Source organism: Nycticebus coucang, chromosome X (genome assembly GCF_027406575.1).
Source record: "Nycticebus coucang isolate mNycCou1 chromosome X, mNycCou1.pri, whole genome shotgun sequence".
NCBI classification, from domain to species: domain Eukaryota; kingdom Metazoa; phylum Chordata; class Mammalia; order Primates; family Lorisidae; genus Nycticebus; species Nycticebus coucang.
In genome coordinates, this window is record NC_069804.1 from 52,539,795 (window position 1) to 52,549,407 (window position 9,613).

Consider the following 9,613-nt stretch of genomic DNA (forward strand, 5'->3'; position numbering starts at 1 on the left):
GGCCCCCCAAACAACAATGACAGCTACAACCAAAAAATAGTTGGGTGTTGTAGTGGGCACCTGTGGTCCCAGCTATTTGGGAGGCTGAGGCAGGAGAATCGCTTGAGCCCAGGAGTTGGAGGTTGCTGTGAGCTGTGATGCCACAGCACTCTACCCAGGGTGACAGCTTGAGGCTCTGACTCAAAAAAAAAAAAAAATTGTGTTTCAGGTGTAGAGAGGAGAGAGAGTGAACGGGGAGCGGGGCTTTTGTCTGTTGGTCTCCCTGGACTGAAGAGGGAGAATGGGAGCCCAAGACTAAGATTCTCAAAATGGTTTATTACCCAGAACTCTCTGTCTGGGTCAGTCAGAAACCATTTCCAAACAAGGAAATGGAGGGAAGGCTTCCTCAGGGAAGACTTCCTGTCCCCAAAGAAGTGAACCGCAAGAAAGATGATGAGATGGCCGCGGCCTCCCTGACTCCACCGGGTGGCAATGAACTCAGCTCCCCAAGAATCAGTTACCTCCACTTTTTTAAATCGTAACACCTCCATTTGTATTACATATGGTGTATGGGTATTGATGAGGTCATGGTATCATATATGGGATTTTTTTCTGTGTAAATCATCAAGTATAAGAAGAAACTATGGGACTCTGAGCCTTGCTTTAGAGAATTTACAGTGGACAAATAGCTATCATCAAACCAGTTTTTAATCATCCCGACTCAAGTGAAAACACTCAGAATTTCACACTGTGAATCCACATTTACAACCCTTACAGCTGGGCACTAGGGCCTGGTTTGCTCCGACAATGTCTTCCACAACTCAAACTCCCACCATGCTCACACAACCGGTCCACTCCGCCTCCCTCACACAGCTCCAGACTGCTGCTGGCAGAGGCTGAGAGTCCCCATATTTTTTTTCATTTAGATGTAACAAGCCTAGTAGTTTATGTTCATCAATTGTCTGTATATCTCTCTATTTTATCCATGTACTCTTTTGATGTATAGAAGTAGTCTGAAACTCATTGTTTCCTTGTGGTAAGTGACTGAGATGCTGCCACAGGTCCTGAGACACTGATGAATGGTGCTATTTTGAACTTTCAACATGCTCCTTGGTGAGTTAGCTCTGATGGAGATCTTTTTCATTTCCATGTTCTAAGAAGGTGTTGGTACTCTGTTTCCCTGAATGTTGTTCTCTAGACTGGACTGACTTTTCTCCTCGTGTCTTCAGTGTGGCTTTCTTCCTCAGTGCTGTAGGCTGCTTGAACCAACCAGAGAGGGTGAGAGGCTGTCGTCTCCTTGGCTGGCGTCCACAGGCATGCAGTCGCGGGAGCAATCACAAAACTGTAATCCACTGAACCAGCCCCATTCCTTTACATAGTAGCCTCGCCTGCCTGACTTAGACAAAGAAAAGCAATAATTTTATAGGCATTTTGAGGTGTCTCTTTGGATTCTTTCTGTTGGAAAGGATATGGGGGGGGAGGGCAAGCTCGTTTTTTCACATGCCCTCGGAAAACAATTCCCAAACAGCGACATTTAAGTAGGAATATGACAATTATATCTTTTAAAAAATTAAGTTGGAAAAGATGACTTCATAATTTTTTTTTTAAAAAAGAGTGCTCTTTTTTGGTGGTTTTGATAAGCAAGGTGTAGAGTTTACATTTTTGTCCTTGCTCCCAATGAAGTGTATAAACAACAATAAAATATCATCTACTCATGGAATGTTGTTGTGTTAGCCAGTCTGAAATCCCACCTTAATTTTTATATACCTGTCTTTTAGCTCTTCCTTTGACAGGGCAGGCCTCGTTCTGAACTGTTCTGCTTCTGACTGTTACACACCCCCACGCATGCGCTGCTCTTCTGCCTTCTCTTCCCACGCTCCCGTGGGCCTGAGTTTCTTGTGCGTTCCCACCTCCTCCTTCATTAGAATAGGTAAATCAGCTGTGTAAATAGAGCAAGAAACAGTATTCTGGATCTGTGGCATTTATGTAGAGTTGCAGTTGTGTACTGCTGCAATGCAGGCTTTTGTAACCATGTGGTCTTTACTGATGCACTCATGACAAGTACCCAATGTATTTTAGCTATTTTAGTAGTATTTGTTCAATAAATATGCAAGCTGTAAAAAAAAATTATTGTTGCCTTGCTAACTTTTTTTTTTTTTTTGCAGTTTTTTTTGGCCAGGGCTGGGCTTGAACCCACCACCTCCAGCATATGGGGGCCAGCACCCTACTCCTTTGAGCCACAGGCGCCACCCTGCCTTGCTAACTTTTGGGAAAGATAAAAGGCAGATTGGAAAACCTAGCATTTAAGACCTGCTCATGATTGTCCTTCGTTACTGGGAATTTAGAAGAACTTTGTAAAATTATAGAGTTAAATGTGCAAGCACCGCACAGCCATCTTCTCCAGAATGGAGCTCATCCCCACTTTGACTGATACTCTGGGGCAGGCGCAGAAAGGGACAAAACATGCATCAGGTGGGAGCAGGCTCCCAGATATCTGATTTCTCAGGCTGTGCTGCCAGCAAGTCGAAAGCACAGGACAGCCATCGGGTACAAAGCGCTACACTGGTAAGAGTGGCTAAATCCAGGCAAGTGCATGGGCTGAGGAGGCCACTCTTCTCAGGAACTCTTTCCCAAGCATTAAAAGGATGCTTCCTTTTGTTTGGCTGGAAGGCTTCTTGGGTTGGTCAGAGGATGCTTTGACAACCCAGGAATACAAGGGTGTAATTGATTAAGATGCTGGACATTTGTTCTTTCCCACAGATGGGTAATATATTCTCTCACCAAGAGAAGACCCCACTGGGCTGTATTCTGAAGCATTGGGATTTGATCCCCAGACGCTGAAAAAAAAAAAATGTATGGTTTTCTTCTGTACTCAGGTCTGGCCTCAGTATCAACTCTCCAATGGTGAACAATGGCCACCAGAGGGTACTTTAAATTATGATACCATTTTTCAATTAGATACTTTTTGTAAACAAAAAGGAAAGTGGTCTGAAGTGCTATATGTGCAAGCTTTCTTTTTCCTCAGGGACAACCCCTAACTGTGTAAGACCTGTCAGATAGATTCAGTTCTCCTGGCTGTAGTAATTTCCCCAAATGGTCAGGGATTCCCCAGAGAGACGCTGTCACCACCTAGTTCAAACCTACCATCTATTTCTTCCACACCTTCCTCCATACCTTTAGAAAACCCCAAGAAAAAGGATTTTATTCCCAGAGTTTCTTCTGTTCCCTTTGGGACCCCCAGAAAGCAACTGTATCCTTCTTTGTGTCCCTTGGTTGAGACTGCAGGTGAGAGGGGAAGTGCACGAGTATACATTCCATTTTCTCTGACAGATTTAAAACAAATTAAGGTAGATTTAGGAAAAAATTTTGATGACCCTGATAGGTACACAGATGTTCTCCAAGGGTTTGACCTCTCTTGGAGAGATGTAATGCTACTACTAGATCAAACTTTAACTTTTAATGAGAAAAATGAAGTCTTAGATGAAGCTAGAAAGTGGGGTGATTTGTGACTCATGTCTAATACTGATGGCAATATGTCTCCTGAGGAAAGGGACAGATACCCCATAGGAATACAAGCAGTTCCCTTTGAAGATCCCAAATGGCACCCTAAGAAACAAGGTGACTGGTAGCGTAAACATTTTCTAACATGTATTCTGGAAGGCTTATGTTGATCCAAGAAAAAACCTATGAACTATTCTAAGTTGCCTACTATTTACCAGGAACAAAATGAGAGTCCCTCAGCCTTTTTTGAGCGGCTTAGGGAGGCAATGAGAAAACACACTTGAGATCCAAAATGGCGGCCGCCACTGAGGGCCTCCTGCCGGCTGACCTCCGCGAGTGCTGTTGAATGAACGCCACCAGCTTTTGTCCCTCTTGAACCAGGATTGTCTAGGGGTTGGGAAGGGCAGTGGACGGCGTTGGGGGGAGGTCCGATGAGATTTCTAGAGAACTCTTCTGAACTCAGAGTGTTTCATCATATATACAACTAAGTTATCAGCATGTTCACCAGATTGATGCAGTACTATCCATCAATCGGGATAGTAGATCCCGATCTACTATCGGGATAGTATTGTCTCATCCCGATCTTCTCCATCTTGGTGCTCTCCCATACGCTGTCGGAAAGCTGGGTCTGAACTGTGCTATCTATGCAACCATTCCTGTTTATAAAATGGGATAGATGTTTATGTATGATCTTTACCAGTCTCAACACAATACAGAAGACTACACTGTTTTCATTAGATGATGTGGATGCAGCATTTGATAAAATACAGCAGCTAAAATTCTCTCAAATTGTGAATTTGAAAGGTAAAGGACATGGCTTGTCTATCACACCTCTGCCAGCTGGTCATATAATTGGTGGAACAATATGGAAAATAGTCAAAGATGGAGAGGAAGAAATTGTTTATGCAGTTGACTTCAACCACAAGAGGGAGATCCATTTAAATGGATGTTCACTGGAAATGTTAAGCAGACCCTCCTTACTTATCACAGATTCATTTAATGCTACATATGTGCAGCCTAGAAGAAAACAGAGAGATGAACAGCTTCTGACAAATGTCCTAGAAATACTTCAAGGTGATGGAAATGTATTAATAGCAGTGGACACAGCAGGCAGAGTTTTGGAACTTGCTCAACTTCTTGATCAGATTTGGAGAACTAAAGATGCAGGACTGGGTGTTTACTCATTGGCACTTTTAAATAATGTCAGCTATAACATAGTGGAATTTTCTAAGTCCCAGGTAGAATGGATGAGTGATAAATTGATGAGATGTTTTGAAGACAAAAGAAATAATCCATTTCAGTTTCGCCATCTCTCTTTATGTCATGGTCTTTCTGACTTGGCTCGAGTACCTAGCCCCAAAGTTGTACTTGCAAGCCAACCTGACCTAGAATGTGGATTTTCAAGGGATCTCTTTATTCATTGGTGTCAGGACCCTAAGAACTCAATTATTCTAACTTACAGAACTACTCCCGGGACTTTAGCACGTTTCCTAATTGATAATCCTTCTGAAAAAATTACAGAAATAGAGTTGAGGAAGCATGTGAAACTTGAAGGGAAAGAACTTGAGGAATACTTGGAAAAAGAAAAACTAAAGAAAGAAGCTGCTAAAAAACTCGAGCAGTCAAAAGAGGCAGATATAGATTCTAGTGATGAGAGCAACATTGAGGAAGATATTGACCAGCCATCAGCTCATAAGACAAAATATGACCTGATGATGAAAGGTGAAGGGAGTCGTAAAGGAAGTTTCTTCAAACAGGCAAAAAAGTCTTACCCTATGTTTCCTGCCCCAGAAGAAAGAATTAAGTGGGATGAATATGGAGAGATTATCAAACCAGAGGATTTCTTAGTGCCAGAACTTCAAGCTACTGAGGTAGAAAAAAGCAAATTAGAATCTGGTTTGACAAATGGAGATGAACCTATGGATCAGGATTTATCTGATGTTCCTACTAAGTGTATTTCCACTACGGAGTCTATTGAAATAAAAGCCAGGGTTACTCACATAGACTATGAAGGACGCTCTGATGGAGATTCCATTAAAAAAAAGTCATTAATCAGATGAAACCATGACAGTTGATTACTGTACATGGCCCACCAGAGGCCAGTCAAGATCTGGCTGAGTGCTGCCATGCTTTTGGTGGGAAAGATATTAAAGTGTACATGCCAAAGCTACATGAAACAGTTGATGCCACTAGTGAAACACACATCTACCAGGTGAGATTAAAAGACTCACTGGTCAGCTCCCTTCAGTTTTGTAAAGCAAAAGATGCTGAATTAGTTTGGATAGATGGTGTCTTAGACATGAGAGTTTCCAAAGTGGACACAGGAGTTATTTTAGAAGAAGGAGAACTAAAGGATGATGGAAAAGACTCAGAAATGCAAGTAGATGCTCCTTCAGATTCTAGCGTTATAGCACAACAAAAGGCCATGAAAAGTCTGTTTGGAGATGATGAGAAAGAAACAGGTGAAGAAAGTGAGATCATTCCTACTTTGGAGCCCTTGCCACCTCATGAGGTTCCTGGACATCAGTCAGTTTTTATGAATGAACAAAGACTATCAGACTTCAAGCAAGTTCTTTTAAGGGAGGGTATTCAAGCTGAATTTGTAGGAGGTGTGCTTGTTTGCAACAATCAAGTAGCAGTCCGTAGAACGGAAACTGGTCGCATCGGATTAGAAGGCTGCCTTTGTCAAGATTTTTATAGGATAAGAGACCTTTTATATGAACAATATGCCATTGTGTAAAGGACATGATGTCAAGAAGTATGTGCTTGACCTTTCTAAGAAAAAAGGATTCTTATGCTAAGCTTTTGCTATTTTGTTTTGTAACATACAAAAAGAATCTGCCAGAAAAACTTAACGTGTATTAGATTTTTAAAAATGTAAATAGAGAACATTTTGCTAATGCTTAAATGAGCATTTTGTCTTTTGGCTTTCAGAGTGATAGAGCTCCTAGCAAGTGTATAGGCCCAAGAATTGAAGGTGATTGGTTTCCTTTACAAACCCCTTATTCTAGAAGGGCTTTTTACTTGAATAAAACAATGCAAACCAGTTCATGGCCTTAAGAGAAATATGTTTGCATGAGTTCTTGCAAACTGTTTCTTGTATTTTTTGGAATGAAAACTGAGAATTATTTAGAAAAGTCATACCACAAAAAAACTAAACAAAACTGATAAAGCAGTTTTTTGACATTTAGTTTTAAGAAATGAAAAAAGCATATATGCTATGACTCTTCTAATTTGAATATGCAATTATTTTGACATGGAATGTATCCGTTCCATGTCTGTATTTCCCAGTGATTCACTCTAGAAGTAAGGCAGTACACATTTGGTTCAGAAATCAATTTTTACTTCTCCTGTATCTTGTTCTGTTATAATTGTGTTGTTTTCCAGTTTGAATTATGACACCATCATTTGTACATAATTCAAAAGAACTCCATAATGTGTTCAAGTCTTAAGGGTTCTGCATACATTTTAGACACATGTAAACCATCAACTAGATTACTGTATTGGAAACTATTTAGTTTTAAAGACTACAAATGTTGAACCTCACATTTTTATAAGGTAACGGTATAATTTAATTAAGTGGTGTAAATCTTTTTATCTTTTAAGTTTTGCTTACCCAAGCAGTGGTTGGGTAAGATTATTCTTTCTGTGTTCATGTCTTTCTTGTGGCTAACTACGCTGGTAATGGTATAAACCACTTATGTTCAAGAGTGTAAAAACAATACATGAAATTTTTGTTGAGCTAAGCAATGAAAGCCATTTCACTCTATCATGATCTGTTGATGACTTTTTAGAAAGTAGCTTGATCATGGCAGACCTTGATGTTCCTTTCACAAGTATTTAATCCCTCCTCTCTACAGTTAGCATTTTTAGAAGGATCAAGCTTCCTGTTTAACTTGTACAGAACTATGTATAGAACAACCCAATGATATCAGACTAGAATTAGTATTTCATTCTATTTTAAGTGCTTACAAAACCTCTATTGAGAATTATAGTGCTAATTCAAAGTTTACAGCTTTCTGATACAAAAAACCAGATATACAAAACAATGTTAGAAAAGATGAATATAAAGAGTTTGTTTTCTCTTTAGTACTTTGAAAAAAATTCACTTAAATTCATACTACTGTATGGAGTAAGCCTATAATCCTGTATTTATTTCAGAGCCACGAAAATCTGCATTTGTTTCATGGTTTAAAGCATCTGGTTATACATATTACATTGTACTAGCAAAATTGTTTCTTGCCTAGCCTTTTTATTGTCCTATGAGCAGGAATTAATTTTAAATTACTGCTTGAAGATGACTGTGCTAAAAAATGTCATTGCAAAAGTAATGCTTGTACCTATTTCTAGATGACAATATTACTAAAATTTCTAACATGAAAAAAAAAAGAAAAGAAAACACACTCAATTGACCACTGACTCCTTTGAGGGACAAATTATTTTAAAAGATAAATTTATCTGGTGGCGCCTGTGGCTCAGTGAATAGGGCGCCGGCCCCATATACCAAGGGTGGCGGGTTCAAACCCAGCCTCGGCTGAACTGCAACCAAAAAATAGCTGGGCGTTGTGGCAGGTGCCTGTAATCCCAGCTGCTCGGGAGGCTGAGGCAGGAGAATCGTGGAAGCCCAAGAGCTAGAGGTTGCTGTGAGTCCTGTGACATCATGGCACTCTACTGAAGGCGGTAAAGTGAGACTCTGTCTCTACAAAAAAAAAAAAAAAAAGATAAATTTATCACTCAAGTGACCCCAGACATTTGAAGAAAACTCCAGAAATTGGCTCTAGGTCCAGATCATAACCTGGATAATCTTAAAACAGCCACTGTGGTCTTTTATAACCAAGATCAGGAGAAAGAGGAAGAAAAAGAGAGAAGAAATAAAAAAAGAATGACAGCTCTAGTAATGGTACTCTGACAAATGAACACCATTCAGGGCAGAGAGAAGCCAGAGGATCTAAGAATAAGTTCTGCCAATGTGTCAGACTGGCCACTTCAGGAAAAACTGCCCCTAGCAGTACCACCAATTGGGCAAGCCACCTGGTCCCTATCCAGAATGTAAGGGTAACCACTGGAGGGTAGCCTGTCCACAGAAGCTAAGGCCTCCTGGAACAGTGATCCCATCAGTGCCCAAACTGCACTGAGGGTGCCCGGGGCAGATTCTCATGGCTCCAGCTTGTGTCATCACCCCTCAAGAGCCCAGGGGCCGCCTCACAGTGGAGGGCCAGGAGATAGAATTTCTTCTGGACACTGGAGCAAACTTTTCAATACTCCTCTCTAACCCTGGCTTTTATCCCCCAAATATGTAACTATACAGGGGGGTGTCTGGAAAGCCAGTTACCAAATTTTTCTCTCAGCCTTTAAGCTGCAATTGGGGTGACTGGCTTTCTCTCACTCCTTCCTAATCATGCCTGAAAGTCCAGCCCCCCTTTAGTGGAGGGACTTACTAACTAAAGTGGGAACAAAAAATTATATGAATATGGGACAGGAACCTATACTGTGCCTTCCCTTATTAGAGACAAAAATTAACCCAGAAGTATGGGCTACTGAGGGACAGGTGGGAAGAGCAAAATATGCTCAACCAGTCCAAATTAAGTTAAAAATCCATCTATCCCAATCAAAAACAATATCCTCTAAAAGCAGACACTAAGAATGGGTTAATACCCATAATATAGTATCTAAAGCGACAGAAATTATTAATACTTTGCAATAGTCTATGTAACACTCCTATTCTAGGAGTGCCAAAGCCAAATTGAACTTGGAGACTAGTACAAGACCTCCGTATTATAAATAAAGCTGTTATTCCTCTCCATCCTATAATTCCCAATCCATATACTTTATTATCTCAAATCCCTGAAGAAGCTGCCTATTTCACAGTCCTAGACTTAAAAGATGCCTTTTTCTGCATTCCTCTTTTTTTTTTTTTTTTTTGACACAGAATCTCACTATGTTGCCCTTGGTACAGTGCTGTGGCATCACAGCTCACAGCATCACAGGTCACAGCAACCTCAAACTCTTGGGCTTAAGCGATTCTCTTGCCTCAGCCTCCCAAGTAGCTGGGACTACAGGTGCCCACCACAACACCTGGCTATTTTGTTGTTGTTGTTGTTGTTATTGTTGTTTGGCAGGCCCAGGCTAGATT

The 9,613-nt window shown here is 40.7% G+C and overlaps 2 protein-coding genes across 2 annotated transcripts; both read left to right on the forward strand.

Moving 5' to 3' along the window:
• Positions 1–208: 208 nt before the first annotated feature.
• LOC128577358 (neuronal regeneration-related protein-like) lies at positions 209–620 on the forward strand. The gene has a single exon (XM_053579570.1). The coding sequence runs from the start codon at positions 309–311 to the stop codon at positions 519–521; it is 213 nt and encodes a 70-aa protein (XP_053435545.1). The 5' UTR covers positions 209–308; the 3' UTR covers positions 522–620.
• Positions 621–4,075: 3,455 nt separating this feature from the next.
• On the forward strand, positions 4,076–6,529 carry LOC128577354 (cleavage and polyadenylation specificity factor subunit 2-like). The gene is given in 3 exon segments (XM_053579565.1): positions 4,076–4,203; positions 4,205–5,516; positions 5,519–6,529. Coding segments are annotated over 3 exon segments (2,061 nt in total). The 5' UTR covers positions 4,076–4,156; the 3' UTR covers positions 6,221–6,529.
• The last annotated feature ends 3,084 nt before the right edge of the window (positions 6,530–9,613 follow it).